Below are 21,444 nucleotides of genomic sequence, written 5' to 3' on the forward strand. Positions count from 1 at the left end.
GAAGTCTACTGTTTTTGTATAAATTTGCAACTAAATTGTTTTAACATTTCGTGATGGGTTTTCTTATTCCCTTCGAATATGAATAAAATTGTTTTATGCATTTTACAGAATGTAAAAGGTGCAACGATGCCTTTGTTTTTTAAGTAATTCTCTATAAAAGCTCCATCAATTTCCCAAACTTAACGTAACAAAAAAGATATGGTGTGTACAGTTCCTTGAATCATCCTTGTATATCGGAAACGTAAATATTACTTTCGTTGCGTTATCATGATTTTAGGGACTGTTTGTAATTTCAGAACAAGCCCCATCATTTCTCCATCGCGTAAAGAGGGGCGGTGTTGACCGAATCACAGGAGATATCAGAAGCATGTTTATGGAGCCGACAACCAATAAAATTATTGGCAAATGTGCTTCACTCTCTATATTGATATTGACAGTCCTGAATAATACCGGTGTAGGAATAGAATCTAATGCAAGCACTCGTTGGCACAGTTTGTTGCGACAAGATATTGATTTTCAATCCTCGAAGAGAGCTCAATAATTGATCAACTAGTTTAATTATTTAATTAAGTTCCCTAAAATAAAGTTTTAAAAACCCAGACACGGTTTATGTAAATATACATTTTCAAGGCACAAATATAATAAATTGAAGGATAATATTTATACAGATATTTTCTGCGATCTTAACAAACCCAAATAAAAATATTTTTAACAGAATTTGGTTAATTTCAATTATCTAAAATTCAATCAAAATTAAAGTAATTGTTTTAAAGTTATTGTTTATGCTACTAGTAACAGAGGCAGAGAACTCTGCTCGGTTGTATTATGAATTATTAAATTATTACCTCAATGTGAACATCAAGTTGTTCCGAAAGAGATTTCATCTTTTAAAACAATTAATTTGGTGTTTGCACTTGAGAAACGAATTTACTTTTCGTTCCCGATAAAAATGATTTCCAACCAGCTGATAATTACTTTTAAAAACACAAATGAGTGAAGGCATGATTATGGCGCTCCTTGACATTGCTAACGAGACCGTTTTGTGTACAGGTTCTCCATGGAGGGATAAGATATCACTAGCGATCCTGGAGCTACAGGAAAAAGGCGTAATACAGATCCTGTACGACAAGTGGTGGAAAAATACCGGGGACGTGTGCAACAGAGACGAGAAGAGCAAAGAGAGTAAAGCTAATGCCCTGGGCGTCGAAAATATCGGTGAGCAAACGATGTGAAATTTTTTTCGTACAGCGAACCGTGAAGTTTCAACGGGAATAGAATTATTAGAACCGTCAATGAAATTCACTGTCCCAGGAAAAACAGAGGAGGAGGCCGGGGCTGCTTTATCTGACGTCGTACACGACCTCGCGCGGACCGTTGAATTTTTTATTTGCACTTATCAGCGGTTTTGCTTGATAGAAAGTACCACTAGTTTCGTGTAGCTTTTTTCGTCTCGTTCTGTTCTCCCGCACGGCCGCGCGGAAAAACCGAGCTGCGTAAAACGATACTTTAAAAGACGCCTGAATGTTTAATTAGCAATTTCGACGCAATTTTCCACGGCCACCTGACGTTGACATGGAACATACATATGTGTTTATATGCAAATATCAAAAGTCGACCGACTAATTATCAAATAACAGTACCGCGGACAATTTCGCGTCATTTAATTATAGTCGTAATAATTGTCAAACAAATGCATTCTCTATAGATGGTTGCCAGAATGCACATCGTGTTAATGAACTTTCTCGTTAGCATATTCATCGTATTTACTTAACGAGTTCCCCGAAAAATTGATTCATGAACGATAATCTATCGAGTCCATGGGCAAATTATTAGTAGATTTAAATTAACGAGATACGCATTTTATCGACTGTAGTTGATTAGTAAGATTTTACTTCGAAAATAGGAGACACGACTTTCTACTATTTCTATAAAATAGTACATATAAAATTGAATTTCCAGAAATAGTCAGATTCTTAATTAGTTAATTTTCCTGTCGACGTACGAGAGGATGACTGTATTTATAAACACTTTGGACTTAGATGGCAATTAGTTTGCGAAGGGTAGAAGCCCTTAATAGGATTGAGGAGAATTCACTTAGGGCGTAAGTCTTGGAGCGAAGGAAATTGTTTGCATCCAGATTGATTGAATGATGGTTTTTCAAACAAATTTTCACTGTCAGAAATATTGGCATAGCTCTATTTACCATGGATAATTAAAAACTAACTTCATAAAGCTGCGCAGTTTTGTCTATCTTGTATCTACAGTATAGGGGACATTTTATCAGCCTATAGAAAATCCATTGAGTGAAATAAACTAATCTAGTAACATATGTCATTGAAAATGTTTTTCTGAGGATTGCTTACTGTGTCAATATATCCGTTCACTATTATTATATTTACTACTGGTACTATTACATTACATTTACTTTCGATGTAACCTATCATTGAGATCTTCTCTACATCCCATACTTTACGATGTATGCAGCACCTATTTATAAAAAAATTCTTAAAAGAAAAAGCTCGCTTATGGAGCCCGTGAAGAATCATCTGTACACAAAGAAATTAACATCGACGTGCTGGCGTGAACTGTGTTCGTTTTGTCGCTCCACCAGAAACTTTAAAAGCATCGCGAGATTCGAAGCGCTCGAGAAAAGAAACCGAAGTAATGGATTCCCCTTGCCTGTTCGTTACGATTCTCGTCCGAGAATCCGGTTCATTACGGTGACGTTTGACACAATAAGTGTTGCCTGAAAGAGTATTCAGCAGCGACGAAAGAGAAACGAGATGGCTTTCAACCTCCTGGAAACCTTGCGGAGAATTCTTAGCAAATTTTTCTTGGAAGTCTTCTCTCCTTCTCCCCCCCCCCCCCCCCCCCCGGGGCCGATTTTACGGGAGACACAACAAGACCTATTTTATTTTTCCCTTCGCAGTATCTTTCACTTCCACTTTTTTCGCAGACGGAATCCCCCCTCCCGCGATTCCTCCACCCCTTTTTTCTCGCCCCTGCCACGGGGCTGGCCTGTTACTTGGGTAAGTGCCCACTTCGCCAGCAGCGGAATGTACTCGTTGAGACAGGAAGAAGGACGAACGGCTCCCCACGTAGGTACCTCAACCACGTGTAATTTCAGTCGGGGTCTCGCTAATCGCTTTTCTGGGGGACGCGTATCGACTACTTACCAGAACGGTGGACAGGGAATCGAAACCGTCCGAGCTGTGGAAAGTCACCGAATAAATTGAGGTCGCCACCGGTTTCTTCTATCCGGGCGGCTCATGAGTTTCTGCCGAGAATTTTCTTGCGTTTCATTCCATTTCGACTTTCCGGTTTCTTGACGCGGTCTCCCCCGAGTCGTTCGAAAACTTCTTAGACATCTATTTACATAGCGCGTATCGCAGCAGTCCTCTTTGCGACACTTTCTTTGAGACATCTTGGCGCCAAGATATCGTGTAACGGAAACGACTCGAAGGTAGAAAAGTCTATTTAGAAGAATGTACGGAGGTATAAAATATACATTTGAATAGTCCTGTTCATGGAAATTGAAGATAAACTGCGGATCGCGTTACGTGAAATTTGAATTGTTTCATGCTATGCTGAAATTGGGCACTGTTTGTTACAATTATCCATAGACTCGATGTGGAAAATATTTTCGTTGACGCTAAATGTATGAAATGACATTTTAATTCTAACCTCATGTTCATTATTATTAATAACAGTGGAAATAATTCGCAAATCCAACTTTTTGCGGAACATCCTCTATCTCTCCAGACTTTCTAGTTATCAGGACCGACTGTTCCGCGAGCGCCGGTTACAGCACATTGCCTTTTGTCGTTGTACCGCGAAATTAGTTAGAATGCGGTTCAAGGAAATAGACGGACGTTCATGCGAGGAACTTTAGACCTTCCGGCGAGACACGTCGGACATCCTTTAAATCACAACGTCAGCGCAGTTATGCAAATCACGCCGGTGAAATGAGCCCGGTCCCGCACTCACCTGGCGAAGGGACGAGTTCCACTTAGCATACAGATGAAGTTACACCATCGACATCGGTAGAATTATTTTAAGCTGCCCCAACTTCCTGATGACGGATGGTCCTGGGTCCGTTTATCATGGTTATCCTGATCCTATATGACCAGCTGCTTTCATTAGTCGAGATAAGATCCCGAGATAACTTCCAAATTCTATTAACCCTTTCCTCGCCTATCACGAAGAAATTTTCCCAGAACTTTTTCATACATTTTCTAGATATTATATTACATAATCATTATTATTTGAGTTCTGAGAAGTATTGCGAAGACATGGAAAAAATAAATCATTACCATGATAGTGATTGCAAAGACTTTTTAGAATGCAAATGTTCTGACATGCGGTAGGAATGCATGCAAAAACAAATAGATATTCGTAATTTAAGAAAATATATTCGTAACAAAATTTATACGTGTATTTTTAATTATGAAGGTAACTAATAAATAGTTATTGAAAGTGTTAATGTTTTAGCCTCTTTGATTATCATATACTGCATTTTTGGAGATAGTAGGACTATCTTCTTGAATTGCTGAAAAATCTTCTTCGATTTTGAAATTTGAGACAAGCATAACTTTAACGTTGCCTTCTTCTTCATATTTCTAAGGGCATTAACAGCCAATTCTGAAAAATTTATTTTCCATTTTAGAAACACTGTATTATTCGTAAAAGAAATCCAAACCGAGGTTATACTTATTGCGAATATACTAAACACACAAAGACCTCTGTCATCGACGAAGGGTTAATATCATATTAGAATGCATTATTAAATAGTTCTTGTCACTATTACATTTTAGCAACAATGAACCGAGTTAAATCGGAAGTCTCGTTTCAAGGATTTCTATACACGATTTCGCTTGTCGCGTATAGATTTACGAAGAAGTAACGTCAAGCTACCGAGCAGAATATCCGTCCCGAAAAGGATTTTGCGATGAAATGCATTTCACGTTGGAACGCGTGTCGTGCCGCGGCAAGAGATGTGTATAGCGAGGTCGAGTATACAGGAACCACAAATTTTTAATATAAAACTCATACATTGGAATCGTCTGAAAAACGTATCCCCGAGTGCTTCTCTGGAAAAATAAGTGCTGGTAGAGTTAAATTGAGAAGCAACATTGCGTTGCGAGATGGAAACCGACGTCGGCCGGCACAAAGAAACGAAAAAAATCGAATACTCGAGCCCCCACTCCCCCTCTCAAGTAAACACGAAGTTAGCTAGCTTGGTTCGAGAGGCAGCAGCAGGCTGCCGCCGTTCGCTGCGTGCATGCAGAAGTTCAAAAAAGTTTACGGCAGCGCACGCGAAACCTCCGGAGCCTACACATAGGTCCGAACTTTGTCGATATCGTTCCGCGAACAGAGAGAACAGAACTCCCATCCACTCGCATGAAATCGAGGAACGAACGGAGCGCGCGGCGTGTGTGGAAACTTTTGATCAGACGGAATCGCGCGGCGATGATGACGCACGCCTAAACGATTTAATGATGCCGACGTCCTGAAAACTTGAGCGAATGAGAGGATACCCATGACCATTAGTAAGGGATTGTTTTCAAATTGGAGTACAGCAATCATTGAAAAGTGCAAGCATGAAAACAAAGAGGACGAGATCGTGCTCCAATTAATCTTTATAATAGTTGGATACATTCGAAATTCCATGGACAAATTTTGTGAGGTAACTGAAACGTATGATCTTAGAACGTCACGTTGTCGCTGCGCTACATACGTTCCTTTGTTCTACGGATCGTGCTCGACGGAGTGTTTCCCTTTGTCTAACGACATCGATAATTTTAAGTCGTACATCTGAAGCAGGAAGAAGAAGAAACAATTCATTTACTACTCACGTTTCCATTTTCTTTCAATTTCATCTTTATCCACGATTTTCTTCCCGGATCATGTTTTGTAGAATATGTTGGAATTCTAGGCAACATCTACGCTTTTCATAAGTAAGAAATGTCCAATTGTGACAAATATAAAAACTGCAATTGATTTCAAGATAGAAAGGTCAAGTCGCTGGTCGACTTGATCGATATTCTATAAAAGAGAGACAGGATTTATAATGTACATTGATTTCATTATTGAATGAAATAATGCCATCAATATACTGTATACTATTGAAATACTGTAATTTAAAAAAAAATTGATAAAGATTTCTACTACATATTAATTTAATTTAATGCTGTAACTCAGAAAGGTACATTGGCGAAGATTTTTACTGTGGAGTACTTTAATTGAACTTTGTTTTACAATTAAGGAATACAAAATATAAGATATAATTTTTGTAATATTCTATGAAGAATTAATGATACGAATGACTTAAAAATGGGCATAGAAGTTGACTCTGAAGCCATTTTAGAACTGATACAAAATGGAGAAAATAATAATAATGGACAAAAAACAAAAATAATAATAGAAACATTATAGGAACCAAATTAGAATCAATGATCAAAACTGATAATAAATGGAATAATTGGGAACGTATGATCCTAATTTGAATCATGCTTCAGGTTGAACGCTGTGTATCTTTACAAAGAAGAATACTTACGATGTTATGAATGCTATAAATAATAATGCGTCGAATTGGGTTTGATTTTTTACTGATAGAAAATTATTTTAAATCTTCGCACTATTTTGAATACGGAAATATCCCTAACCCTTGGTGTAAAATTTAACTGTTCGAAGCACTGTTCCCAAGCGTTTTCACACAATATATAAGCACGTTGTTCCCTTATTAACTAATGTTGAATCGTCGATATAATTATTTCGAAAACTATGATTACCGTTTACTTCTAGAATCGAATTTCCCAGAAGGAAGTAACATTGGATCTGGAAAACTAATATGTACAATTACCTTTAGAGTTCGTTACTTTCCTATCGATATCCCATACATTCAACTAGAAATCCCAGTGACATGAAAAATGGAGAAACTCTTAATCGCAGCGACCATAATCGATAAATCTTTCGGTCATCCTCTTATCTCATTACATGTACAGCCACCTTTTCCCCGAATCTTTTGCTCACAGTAACTTCCCGGCATGGCCGGAGGCCCTTTGCTCGGGCATCGCGCGATCCCTTGGCTCCCGATAAAAGTTTCTATACCTTCTCCGCATCCGTCGAGCTTTTTTTTCCTCAGAGCGAACTTGCCATCCGGCCGTTGGGATGGTGGAAGACCGAAGAAGCGACGCGCTAAGAAACTCGAAGAATCGAAGCGAAACAAAAGCCGGCCGATCGGTGGACGTGCGAGCGTAGACGTAAATAACGACAGAGATATATAGACGGGATGCCTATACAGATGGGAAGGATAAATAGACAAATAGACGGGTGGGGGGCGAGGTGAGGTCGTTGGAAAAGGGGTAAATGGTGGACGAGGAGGAATGGTGGTAGAGGGCGTTGGATGAACAGATTCAGGGAACAGTCCTCGGTGGCAGGTACATTAACTCCGAAGCGTGCGAGGCCCGCGCGACGTCAGAAAAGAAACGGAGACACCCGCCGGCGGTAAAATAACGAGCTTCCGGTTTTCTCATTCCAGGTGGTGTCTTTGTTGTGCTGCTTTGCGGGCTGGCGTTAGCGATCCTCGTGGCGATCCTCGAGTTCTGCTGGAACTCCAAAAAGAACGTCCAATCGGAGAGGGTAAGCGAGCAAGGCGCACCGAGAGATAATTGCGTACGATTTCGTGCTTCGCGTGTACGTGCTGCATGAGTGTACCTTCTCTCCGTAGCGGTGCAAGGCCGTTTGTCTCCGCACTCTCTGTCCGCGTTTCTATTACTATCTCTTCTGCTCCTTTCGAACGTAAGTGGAAGATTTTCTGCTCGATGTGTCAGTTGCATGCCGTGCCGGCTACTTTCCAAAACCCCTTTACAGCGTGTCCCACGCGACCAGGACAGGCTGTACGCATGTATGTACCAGTAAAACAATTCGAGACGGAGGAAAATGATAGTAGTTGTACAGCGAGATCTAGACGAATGATGCGCATTCTGCAATTTTATACAGCATTATATATCGATGAATCTAAATTGTTCGTACTACCTCTGGCAAAAAGTATTCGAACACCTTTTGAAACATGATAACTTGTTTAAGATTGAATTTTTTCAATTCTAAAGGGACTAATTTACTGTGCAATGAGTGAAATCCTTTTTTCCAATTTTTCCATACATTTGAATAGATATTTTCACCCCTTAATATCGATATCTAGCAGGAAAATAAGATTTGTGCAAATTTAAGATTTTTCCTAATTTTTAAAAATTTCAAGTTTCCTCATTAGAACTTTTATAGAAATTAAAATAGTCCATCCATTGCCAGGAACAAAACTGCACAGGTGTCAGTAAAGAACCAGGTGAATCACATCTTGCGGTTGCACCGATATATAAAAATTCAGCCACGAAACAAGTTAGAAACGAAATAACGTGATTGCAGAATGTGCTATTTTTATCTAGTGTCGCTGTTGCGTTGCCACATTTTTTTCCTCCTCGACCTGATTTAGAGGTACAGTCTGTTCGAATTACGTAGAACACTCTATTATTCTCCAGCTACATAGAACACTCGTTCGGCAATTCGAACTTTTCAAGTAATTCGATTGATATCCGTTGATCAGTGCAACGTTCGGTTCCAATTCATTTTTCCGCTATGAATGTGGAACGCCATACATTGGACACGTTGACTATTAGAAAATTGTTCATACCGAATCATTCGAGAGCAAAGATACTAGGTGTTCCAGTAGAAAAAAAATCTGATCGGAATGTGATCCCGTTTGCACCAGTTCTGTCCTATGCACATAGTGTTGTCATGCTCGCCGTGTTCTATTCTCATTTCATTTGCCTGATTCGTATCGCTTATTCTCAGTGTCTTAACCACAGTCGTACTATTTTACTGTCTTAACCCTTTTAGTGCCGGACGACGATATATCGTCGTTTGGTACACTTGCCAGAAGTGCCAACGACGATATATCGTCGTGCGTGTAATAACGTCTTATTCTTCGCATTGCGAGACAACTTTATCTGTTAATAAATTTATAAATGATCTAATTTGATTGTAAATGATCTAATTTGATTGTAAATAATCAAATTTCGTTGACAAAGAATTTGTAAACCGATTTGGGTCTGACATTTTACACATTCTATACCGGAGTGTGCTGGGACCCTGTTTACGCTGGAGCGATAAGATGGACAGATGGACTAAAAATTAAATGTTACATATTTGCAATAGCTAGATAACCAAATAGCAATATTTGTGCTAGTAAAATTTTGTTTCAGCAATGTAGTAGTACCTATACCAATTGCTTGTCTTGCAGCAGATAAAATCCGTTTATCGCCCGCACTATGCAATCGATCTCTTCTTTTATTTTTGTTATGTAATATTGTTTATCTTGTTACATAATAGCAAAATATATTTAGATGTTACATAAATGCAAAATATATACTTCATAACAATTGGTCTATATAGAATTATGATGAAAAGATGGCTTCTTGTATGCGCAAATACGTTTTGAAAGAGAGAACTCAACTTTACTTTTTCTTATGGAGACTTTTACCTTTGTTATTTATATAATTTTGAACGAGTAAAGAAAAACTAGTGTCATTGTTTTGTTCTCTGTTTCATCCTTAGTATACTGCTTTTGGAATCATGTAAATATTGTTTCCCGTTTGGTTTTTATGATTATTTTCCCAAACCCTAGTAAAACTGTGAAATTCGGCCGGTTATTCTCGCATAGGCACCTCTTTTTCGTCCGGCACTAAAAGGGTTAATTAATCGCATACCTCTTACGATCGACGATACAGATTTCATTGCTTCGGACTTGAATTCGCCGATGGCAGGTTTGACTAGTATTAGCATTAAGAATATTCGATGTACATACATAAACATTTATAAACGCACATACATAAACTTTTATAAACACTTATACATGCAATCAGTACCAAAATACTCCATACAGCTATCACGTTTTAAATATTTTAATAAAAAATTTTAATATTAAATTTTAAAAATTACTTTTTTAATCTTAGAGTTTTGCACATCTTGTACGTATTCGTTCATGTGTTTGTTGGTATTGTAAAATTTCTGATAATGTAATGTGTTTGTGTACGACTGATTTGCATACTTATTGAATTTTATAACTACTTACTGTACATGTTGGCTTCTTACACATATTTTTCTTTTATATCATTCGATTCAACTACTTTCTCTCGATATGACAAATTTTGCAAATTTTTGCATCAACTGAAAAAATATATCTTATAAAAGGTAACATTTTTAATAACAGTATTGCTTAAGAAAAGCCTTATTTTGATCATACGATTGCACATAAAGAATCGTATTTTCACAATTAGAAGTCTACGTTTATGTCTACTAATCGAAGATTATGAAAAAGGAGATTCGTTTCTTATAGTTTCCAGTAAAATTTTATCAAAAGCTATAACAGATAGCTGAGGTGTAAAAAACCGTAGAGCCGGATCTAAGATCTGTGATGTAAGAAATTTGAGTTTAGCATGTCTTAATCCAAGTCTTACACTCGATTATCGATAAAACTATTAAGAGAAGATATTTCAAGCAGGCTCTGAGATCTCAAAATAAAGTATCAGCTACTAGAAATATTTTCGAAAACTAAAAGTCACAATTCCTACAAGGACAGCGCTACCATTCAGTACCATCAAACCTGTCTTCGACGACTACTTAGATGGTCATAATATCTGCACCGACGATCACATGGCAACCCCAGCTTCTCACCCGCAAACTAGGTTCCACGTAACTCTATCGTTAACGCTAGCATGCAGGTGAGGCATTCAAGGAAAGAAACCTCCGAAGCAAAAGCCACAAAGCATCATACACGCATCAGAAACAAGAGAGAAACATCGTCATTTACCCGTTTTGACCACGTTGATCACGCGAAAACGCCACGATTCAAATCACCGCGCGCCAACCGCATCCGCACCGGCGCACCCCACGATTAATTGTAAGCTAGAAATTCATTCTCCGGCTCATCCCCCCCGTTTCGCGGCTGCACAACGTTCGTCCACGTACGATCACCCGAAATAGTTAATCGCAGAGCACCCTCGAAACCACCATCACCCCGTCCACGGACACCGGAGACACTCGTGAAACCGATTTCGGAAACGGAGAGACGAAAGAAAATCGTAACGGCCTTGCGGGTACACGGGGAGAACGGGATCGGCATGGGTGTATCGAGCTCGATTCTTCTCTGTATCATTTGTTGTGGTATTGTTGTGCCTGCTGCGTCTTCCGCCCACGCATCGACGGACGAACCGATATCGAATTGCGACGCACACTTATGGATCACGCTCCCTCACGATCGGCTCTACTTCGTGAACCCGGCAGTCCTTGTGCGCCGAGATGGTCTCGGAATTGCGGTTCGCCGTGCGCTGCGGCTCCAGGCAGAGGCCGGCCGCGAAGTCGCGCAATTCCGACGCCGCGGTGCCGTGCGGCCGGTGCAGCCCACGGGCCAGCAGGAGGAGAACGCGATATTGCTCGACGGGACACGAGGAGACCACCTACATACCGAGCATCGAGATACCGCGGTTAAATGGTGTAAGTCCTGTCCCTCACGACGGGCTCGCGATCATCGTGGCCGCTTCGGGGATCTCAAGGAAAACTTTCGCACTGACACCTGATCAGCTGATAGATCCGGAGAAATTAACGTTTTATATCGGCAGCTCTTTTGCTACGTTTTGTTCGAAACGTAACTGGGCATATTTGCCAATCATTAGGTATACATTGTGAAAAATTATGAAAAGTCGTAAACAAGTTAAACAGTACAGTATACCACGAAATTATTTGGACGCCTTTTAAAACAGGATAATGTACTTTACAACTAGACCAAGTGACCTAAATTTTGTTGAGATGTTAGTGAGATCAGTTCATTAGGCAATCGCTGAAAAGTTGTTTTCAAAAGTGACAATTGTTTGCCGTGTAATCTTTATGGTTTTCATATGTATTAGATTAATAGAAACGTATTGCACATGCTATGGCAGTGAAGGTAATAAAATAGGACTCACAAGACTAATATTTAAATAGAAGGTCGCTAATAGCCTTGCAGCTGATGCGACGTAAAACCACTAAGAAAAAAAAAAAGAGACTAATATTATGTTCATATGTTATACAATCATAGTAAATTGAGACAACAGATTTAAAAAATGAAAAATTTGTGTAAAAGAGGAAAGTTTAAAAGACAAATAAAACTTGCACCAGCGCATAAAATTCGCAATTTAAATTATTCTGTTTGTGTGGAATATTTCAAAAAGTACCTAGTTATAATGTCGATCACTATATAATATGGGGTATTTGAGCCAGTTACTGTGGGATAGCCAATTACTGTGCCTTTTGTTTATTTTCAGGCATAATCGATTTTATGTTTATAATATAATATGAGACACATCAAAGTTCTGCACTTAAATTCTATTAGTCATTTATTAGTTAAAATTAGAAATGTAAAGGACGGAAATCTTCAAAATACCACAAAAATTGTTTCGATTTTTTTATACAGAATTTACGAAATTGTGATAGAGATTAACAACATACTAAACAAATGAAGATCAATATTCAGTACAAGAAATTATCGTATTATTAGAATTATATTATTGTAATTCTTGGTAAAACGTATTAAAATTTCGGAAAAAGGAAATTGTGATTATTAATTAATTTTTGTCGACCATGGGTACACAGTAACTGACTCTAGAACTTTTTCTTACTTTCTTCTAATATTCAAAAGAGATTTAATACCTGTTTCATGGGAGAATTTTTATCGACAAAATAAACTTTGAATTATTTTGAATTTAAATTGCTGAAGTTCAGCTTAAAAGTAAAAAGTGTTGAAGCCTACTAACAAGGCGCAGGAATTACTCTATCCTAATAATCACTATCTTCGTATACTCTTACGCTCTTAAAAGTTTTGAGAATATGGCTAAAAAATGAAAAGACAGTCGAATTGCATAAAACTAGTCTAAAACAATGTACAGAGAGATGAGAATGCAGCAATAATCTCAAAGAGGTCCCCGAAGAGAAGCCACCGTTGGTCGCGGAGCAGTGACGACTTCACGGTAATTCAGTACAAAAAGTGACACTAAAAATTCACGATGGTACCACGATGTACCTTAACTTGCCAATCGGTTAATTGTAGAGCAATCAATTACCGTGATCGAGACACAGGCTCCACGAAGCCCAAAAAGAATGAACGCGTTTCCTGCGTCGACTACGAAATACTTGAACGAATGGAAGAAAAGAATGGGAGCAACGACCGAGCCAGGAAAAAAGGTAGTAGCGCAACGGATGAGGGTTGCCTGAACGGATATCTATTTTCCAAATTATCTTCTATTTTTAATTTGCATCTCAGCTACGGTGTCTCTCTGATACCTCGTAAACTAGACTGAGCGCCGTTGTACGTTGCGTTTCTGGAAACTACTTTTTGTTTCGGATGGACACACACAAAGAATCGGCTATACATGCGTATGTCATGCACTTTGGCACGGTCCACTATTTCGCTGCTGGCAAGATCGGCCGATTTATGTGTGCTAGCGCGCGAGCGCGCGGCCGCGTGTTTGTGTGGCTACGCCTGTTTAATCATGATCAACGCAAAAGCTCGGCCACACACACGCTTACACGCGCAGTACAACACACACAAGCTCTCCACACGCGAGTTCATATACTTGACTGCATGCATCGAATTGCTGTTGAACGAACGTAATTTGGGGGAGCACCGCCGACGCGACGCGGTATATCTTGAAATTCGTCGTCGCTCTACCTACACCGTGGACTCCTTCGACGGTGCTCGTTGCCAGCCGCGCTGTCATCGATCGGCTTTGAAAGAAAACACGGAATTATTACCACGCGCGGAGTACTCTGAGTATGGATTGCCACTCTTTTCAAGACTCTCTTAATAATCGTGTTTGTTTTTATATCGGAAAGATCGGCGATTCGGAAGTTGGGGTTTTTATTGAAAATATAATATTTGCGCAACTTTTATTTTGGGATTCGTTGAATTTTCGTTTATACGATTTTCGTGAAACTTTCGAACAGTCATTTCACATGTCGTGGCCATCGTTAAGCTGAACAGTTTGTACATGGGTAACCATCGCACACTTGGGTAAATAATACATCATTTATAGCATGGCAATTGGTGTTAACATTTATTGGCAACATCTGACTAAACAGTTGATTTTGTGAGATGTTTCGAAAAACAATACTTCTTGTTGTAAGCAGTGTTCGCAGGAAAACTAGCTACGCAAAGAGTGGAGTGGTGACGCGTGCGCAGAGAGCCTCGCACAGCGGCGTAACGTGTTTAAAGAGTTAGCAATGTAATTCTAAACTACGATTAGACACAGATATTGCTTCGCGTTATGGTCGTAATTTAGAATTATAATGTTCATGCTGTAAACGGGCCACGTCGCTGTGCGGAACTCCCGCGCACGCGTCGTGTTCCTCAATTTTTGCGGAAATAGCTTTTCTACGCACACTTGTAGGTTCCTATTTCGACATAGACGCTTAACGTCTTTACTTTGTATGTGCACCTAACTAATCTAAAATTCTTCGTCTTATCTTCAAATTGTTCTCTTCTACATCTTTTGTTTCTCTACCCTTTGTCTTCTCTCTTGTGTTCGCCATTGCAACGTTTCCAGTATCTTTTTTACTACATGTTTTATATATGCAACGGTTGCTGTTACGTGAACTAAATACTGTTATTATATTAATTAATAAGAATAATTTTAGATTGAGTGTAGAATTGTTTCTATAGATATTGGAATACGAGATGATAATGAACGTATGAAACTTTGTTCGTAAGTTTTTCTTATTTTTTTTTAACAACTCGTACGAAAATTCGGAAAAATATTCGCCTCGATTTCTATTTGGACCGTAGGATCAATAAAATAGTCCGCATGATCAGAATTAAATACATATAAAAGTTTGTTAAAATCATATTAAAACAAGTTAGGTACGAGGAAAAGTACTCTATATGATCTTGTCGTCGGCAGTCCAATAGACGCGACATATAATTTTTTCATGAGATAATGAAATATGGAACGACGAATGTATAAAACCCGAGTATCAGATTTCATCGAATAATTCGCATTGAATTTATAAATGGTGCAGGATGTCCCATCAGTTTCTTTTCTACATTATCAGTATTTTTCAGTAAAAGAATTAAAAATTTGTATGTAAATTCGTGTCTCTGAATATCATTTATTTTCTAAAGTCTAAATATTAATTGTAAAAGGAAACCAGTGCGTGTATAGGAATAGAAGGATGTTTTTATTAACAGATAATATACATATAAAACATTGGTTTATTGGTTCGAAGTTTGGACACTAAAGAATTTTACGAACCACGGGTAAGTTTTTGATTTTACGATATGAAATCGCGGTGTAGTTTTATGCGCTGTACAGATGTGTCCCGAGAATTCGATTAAAAGGGATATAAAAAGAGACGCAAAATAGTGGTTAAAAAATGTTTAACTTTTTAAATGAACTTCTCCTTTTTCTACATTTTACAATATTCAGAACGCGAATTCCACGTTGCTCACGGTTGGTGATTTAGCTGCGAAACTAATTAAACTTACAGTAATTGGCATTCAGGGACTCTAATTATGGTATAAAATGAAAACATAAATTTGGTGTACTTGTTTTCGTGTAAAAACGAAATTTTTTAATAATCTATTCTTTTTTCGTTGTCAACGAGAACCGATCCTCATCGTACATATTTTTGAAATTATTATTTTTCATAACGTGACCGAATTATAATAAAAATGTATAAAGTTTCAAACTAATTAATTTCATTTCGTTTCATCTAATTTAAAAAATTAATTATGAATTTAACAAATTAATATTGCTTCCCCTAAAAAAGATAGAGAAATATCGAATGTTTTTTATACTTACATTCAATCTACGCACAGACACCGCGAGACATCCTGTATAACTGAAAGGAACCGCGATTGGATCGCCACACGTTGGGCAGGACACAAAGGTTCGTCGTTTATTGCAGGACAGTTCGCCGGTCGGTGAAACTGTTACTCGGAATTCCATTCGCGGTGAAATCCCGCCATGCCATTTCGATATCGGCGGTATAACAAGGCGTTAAGTAAGTCGTAAAATTTGATTCCCGTGGACAGAGGGTGGGGTTGAAGGGAGCTACCCACTTGTCGTTACATCTGAGCAAATATCGGGCGCGAGTGGTTACATCGTGAGAGAATAGAGTGTTCGTTAAACAGGATTGGGAAGGGAACGCTGTCGACCCGGAACGGTTCGCCGTCGTCGAAACTCGCGTGAATGGTGCTCGTGATCGTGGCGGAAGTGATTTTTCCAGACCGCGTCACATTTTCGAGTCCCGTTTCCGTGTGCCGAGTCACTGGATCTCGGAAATTCCCGGACAGTACTGTAAAAGAAATGGATCGATCCGCTTCGGTGCTCACCCAATGCAAATTCTCGGCCGAGATAACCGCGTCCGGCGAACCTCGGATGGGAAAATTTTGATATTCGTTTAGAAATTTCAAAAACCACCTCAAGTAACACGATTCGAGAATTTTATTTTACCCAACGTTGATGGAAATAATCTTATAAATTCATGTTTATAAGCATTTCTATCCTTTAGAAGTATATTCACGAAGATAAATTGATATATAATTAATAAATTAACCATTTTCGTCACAGTTACAATGATTACGTAACAATTTTTCGATTGTAATAATTTCCAAGAAAAGGAAAGAAAATGTATGTTAATCATGCACCAACTTTTACTTGAAAAAGCAAATATTGATGAGATGAGGACAGAATTGAATTTAAACTTCAAAAAGATCAAAATAATATTCATATTTAACAGGTTAGTATTAAAAGACTTCGTCAAGAGACAGAATCATCAAAGTATGACAACGGTTTAATGGTCACTGTGTGACGTAATATTTTTACAGCATTGTCTATTGAATATTAATGAATTTAATGTAACTCAAAGAGAAATATTATAGAGACCAGCATCCAGAATATAATTGAAGTAAACTATGAGTGGATTTGTACAGTTGATAACCCTTTCAGGATATTCGGATATAAAATAATCATTATTTTTATGATTTCTTCCAGCGAATTTTATAAAATTTGTCGTTATTCCTCTGGTAGAGGAAGGAGTGTAGTGATCTTATCGAAAACATGTAGCTCAAAAAATAAGTCCTTCGAGGTACGTGGAAATAAATTAATAATCATTTCGCGATTTTTTACCTCACATTGCCTATTAGGGTCTAGAAGATGTTATCAAATGTTTTCCTACATCCGATGTGGTAGTACATAAAGGAGTTTTAACGTCGTTTTGAACATTAAGCTCGGAGAGAAATATCTGATAGGACAGCATAGAAAACACAATCATATCAAACTGTTACTTTGTTTGTGCGAGTAATAAGTCTCTCGGGACGCGCGGAGGCAAATTAATGTGCGTTGTTCCTGTCACTATGAAAACCCGGTTACAAAGCAACTAGGGGAGGAATTTCAGATAGCCTAGTATAGTTACACGTTTTCGTTTTCCACGGTCCCTCTGTCTCTTTGCATGAAACGAATCGCGCGGGTTTCGGCTCAGTCAGACGAGCCATTCCTGGTTAAAGTTTAATTACAGTTCAGATAGACTGGGATTAGCGACACAATCGAATTTCATCGGCGAATTCGATCCAAAACTACGCCCGAATCGGATTTCGGTCTTCGCGTCGACTTCGCCGGAGGTGAGAAAGGTGAAATTCGAGAGGAACATTCCCGTTCCTACAAACCCCCGCGAATTCCTGTCGGTTTCCATTCGATACCTTAATCAGCAAGTTGAGATATTGGTTGTCAATCAATTGTCGTGGTATTCCGAATGCAAAAGTATCGAATTATATACAGTCAGTCCCATAAGTATTCGTTCATTGCTTATGAGAGAAATCTGTTGAAATCAAGGGATGCACGTAAAATTTTGCAATAAACTTTTTATTATCTTCTTTAAAATTTTTGGATGTGAGGGAAGAGGAAAAGTTTAGCGTCCGTACTCAGCGTCCAGATACAAATCCTATAGAAAAATGGCCGGAAGTAGATAAAAGACTACACGAGCATGAAATTTTCAATAAACAAATGCTAAAAAACAAAATTTTTGAAGTTTGGAACAGTATTGAACCCAATATCACATTAAAACTGGTAGAAAGTATGCCAAATTGATTAAACGATATAATAAGGCATAAAGGTGGACCCACTAAATACTAGAAAATTAATATAAAGTTAAAAAGCCACTCTAATATGCGATTTTTTGACAAAATCTACACTGGTACGAATACTTTTGTGGACTGTTATTACGTACTACGAGGAGTAAAATCAATATATTTTTGTTATTAGTTAATCAATTTTGTTATAATTTGGTATAAATAAACTTTATACATGTGTTCATTCATAATAAAAAGTTTATTGAAAAATCGTACAGGCGTCCCTTGATTTCAACTTCTCTTATAAGCAATGAGGGTACGAATACTCATGGGACTGACTGTATATTCTTCATATTCACTTTTCATTCGGTATGGCATCAATCTTTCACGAAACTTGGCCAGCAAGTGTTTCGTTTCATTTTGAAACTTGCACCTGTGTATTCAATTATTGTTGAGGTATAATGAGTAACTCAGCGGGAACAGAATGCAATTACCGTAAAATTAAAATTTGTCTAGTATCCTTTGTGTAAATTAATATTTTGAATGTACAAAGGTCGCTCCTAATATTTACAGAACTTGAAGTTTAATTAATTCGTAAACGAACCGTGTAATCATGATTTGTCAAAAGAAAATTTCATTTCAGAGAGGTAAGCAAGACATTTCTCATTATTACTTGATTGTTGCGTATTCATATTGAATCCTTAATTGTTTCTAAATTATAAACAACTTTCATGCTGCGCTGTTATAGTTCGTTCGAATATATATTTCACATGTACAGTATTTTTTTTCATCGCGCGAGAAAGGGCTAGAAAACAACCTCCGAATTTCGGACTCGTTCCGACGCTTTGGGAAATCGAAAAATTCCAGTCGGATACGCTCGAGGTTAAAGTACACAGTTAGAATTTCATAGCGCTCTGAATATTGCCTGTTGCTCTTTGTGTAAGAAATCGAATTTCTCCGGTACAGTTTGAAAAAATCATGATTCGACCGGCTGAGACTGGATTCCATCCGGTGCCGCACCGATGCCACGGCAAGAATGCGTTTCGCGTCACTGGTTAAAACGATGCAATTTATCGGTTTTGTTTGTTTGTTTGTTTTTTTTTCTCATAAAGGAACAACCTGTCATGTTCCCTAACCGAGTCAATGTTTTATCGAAATTCAATTTCGCCTAGTACGTACTCACGCGTTTATTGGATTTTCATCGCGAAGAAGTGCAACTGGACGGACGTTAATCGATACAACGAATTTGGCGAGGTCTGGTATACAAATGCTGCGAAGGGCCGGTCCGAGGATTTTCCCGGGCGTGTTGAACCAGACGGAAAAGAAAACGATGACAGAGCCGGAACAAGGAACGTTTTCCTTGGTGTTCGTTCGGACGTAAAAGTCGCGAACCATAAAAAACCGGTCCAATACGTGGAAGGCGAATGATCGTTGATAACTCTTTTACGAGCTTTTAAAAAGGTCTGATAACTTTTAACGATCCGAACGAAAAGTTATAATAACTCGGTCGCTCACGGCTGCCTCGTCGATTCGCGACGTTCCAGAGGCCGGGAGTTGTTCATCGGTAACTTTCCCGATATAGCTAACACCTGCATTTACTTCTCTCAGCAGGAGGGTGGTGCGTTGTCGATGACGGAGATGAAGAAATCATTGAGCTTCGATCAAGTGGGGGCGGCCCGTGGCGGGAACACCTAGCACAGGCCTCATCCTCATCGTCATCCTCAGCAGCAGTCGCAGCAACAGCAGCAGCAGCAACCACCACCACCACCGTGCAAAGCCACACCCACGCACACGCGTCACATACACTGCCACTCACATTCACACAGCCACAGTTACAGTCATACGCACAAGCACCAACCACCCCCACCGAGACAGAGGCGGGACTCTTCAAGCATCGTCTCGGGTCAAGGTGCGTAAACACTGTTCCATAATATATCTCGTGTTATATTCTTAACGCTAGATTAACGGACAGATCCGAGTAAAAATATTTGAAAACATATTGGAAGTTGTTAATGGAATACTTTCATTTGTACGAAATAATATTTTATCATTTATTCGATGTCATGTCATGTATTGAAAACAGTTACTTATATCGTGGTAAAAAAAATTATTAGTTGAAGTAGTATTTTCTTAAAATGTACTGAAAATGAATAACTCTGTTGTCTGTCTCATAAAAATCTTGAATGCAAAGAACTCGATTGTTCGAATTAAAAAGTTAACCCCTTTCACTACGACTCTTTTCACGCTGCGTTGATCAGAACTTATTTGTCCTTAATATTTTCCTTAATAGAACTAGATCATTTTTGTTTCTTGTATTGTCTTTATTTAATTTCGTTTCTAGACTTTAATAATGGAAAAATTCAATGTCATTTCGATTTAGAAAAAATTAATAATATTTATATTTAGTAAATCTTGCACGAAATCATTATCACGAGCCCGGCTCGTTATTATAGTGCAAGGGGTTAAGTCGAAATCTGGCGAACGTGCTTTAAATCCTTATTCCAGTTAGAAATCGATTATCTGTCGCGGTCCGACACGTTTTAAAACAGATATTTCCGCTGTCCAGGAGGTGACCACCCTGAGAGTATTCTTTGGAGATTCGACTGCGATCTGGCGGGTGAGCCAGACGTGGTGATATCGCCGCCGCCACCGCCGCCCCCGCCTTCGGCGGTCGTATCGAGACCCACGACCCTTTGACCAATACTTGAGGAGGTGCCGACAGGTGTGCCCGTCCAGAAGGAGCTGCCCACACAAGCTTCCGTGGTCGTTAACATGGTCGACATGAAGGAGACCTGCTTATAGCATATGTAGTCGCCGAGGCGCGAGAGTTGACCGCCAGGCGGCCAAGCCAACGCCATCGGCGACGACGGATTGCCGACTGCATTGTCCACGTGACGACGTCGATTGAGCGCGATCCATTAAAAGCGGAATAATGCGGTAGAGGCGAGGCGGAGAGCGTGTGCCAGCGACGATTCGCTTCGGCATTCGCATCCGCGCGAGTCTTGACGGCGAACAAAACGCCCGTCGACGAAGACCGCAGGGAAACCGTCGGAAACTTGCAACGATCCGGGCAACGAAAGCTGATTAGAATCGATCGTGGAGCCTGCTGCTGCGACGAGCGGCGTCATCGACCTCGCCGCTCAAATGACGGAGCAGGATCAATTGCTGCCATAAGGTGTCGTCACGATGGCAACGATCGAACTCCACCGGAGGGAAACAACGAGCGATAGGTGCTACGTGTCTGGTCCATCGGAACCAGATTCAAGCGTTTTTGAAACAAGAAGTTCTAA

General features: G+C 39.1%; 1 protein-coding gene across 1 annotated transcript in view; it reads left to right on the plus strand.

Annotated features, from left to right (window-relative positions):
• LOC144472524 (glutamate receptor ionotropic, kainate 2) overlaps nt 1-20,799 on the plus strand; it is a 214,371-nt gene extending 193,572 nt beyond the window's left edge. The window contains exons 16-20 of the mRNA XM_078185710.1: nt 1,051-1,215; nt 7,541-7,641; nt 11,341-11,548; nt 19,763-20,063; nt 20,721-20,799. Of these exons, the coding sequence (XP_078041836.1) occupies nt 1,051-1,215; nt 7,541-7,641; nt 11,341-11,548; nt 19,763-20,063; nt 20,721-20,727 (782 nt within the window). The 3' untranslated portion in view covers nt 20,728-20,799. The remainder of the gene's footprint in view (nt 1-1,050; nt 1,216-7,540; nt 7,642-11,340; nt 11,549-19,762; nt 20,064-20,720) is intronic.
• The last annotated feature ends 645 nt before the right edge of the window (nt 20,800-21,444 follow it).

The sequence above is a fragment of the Augochlora pura genome, chromosome 1, assembly GCF_028453695.1.
Source record: "Augochlora pura isolate Apur16 chromosome 1, APUR_v2.2.1, whole genome shotgun sequence".
Lineage (NCBI taxonomy): Eukaryota > Metazoa > Arthropoda > Insecta > Hymenoptera > Halictidae > Augochlora > Augochlora pura.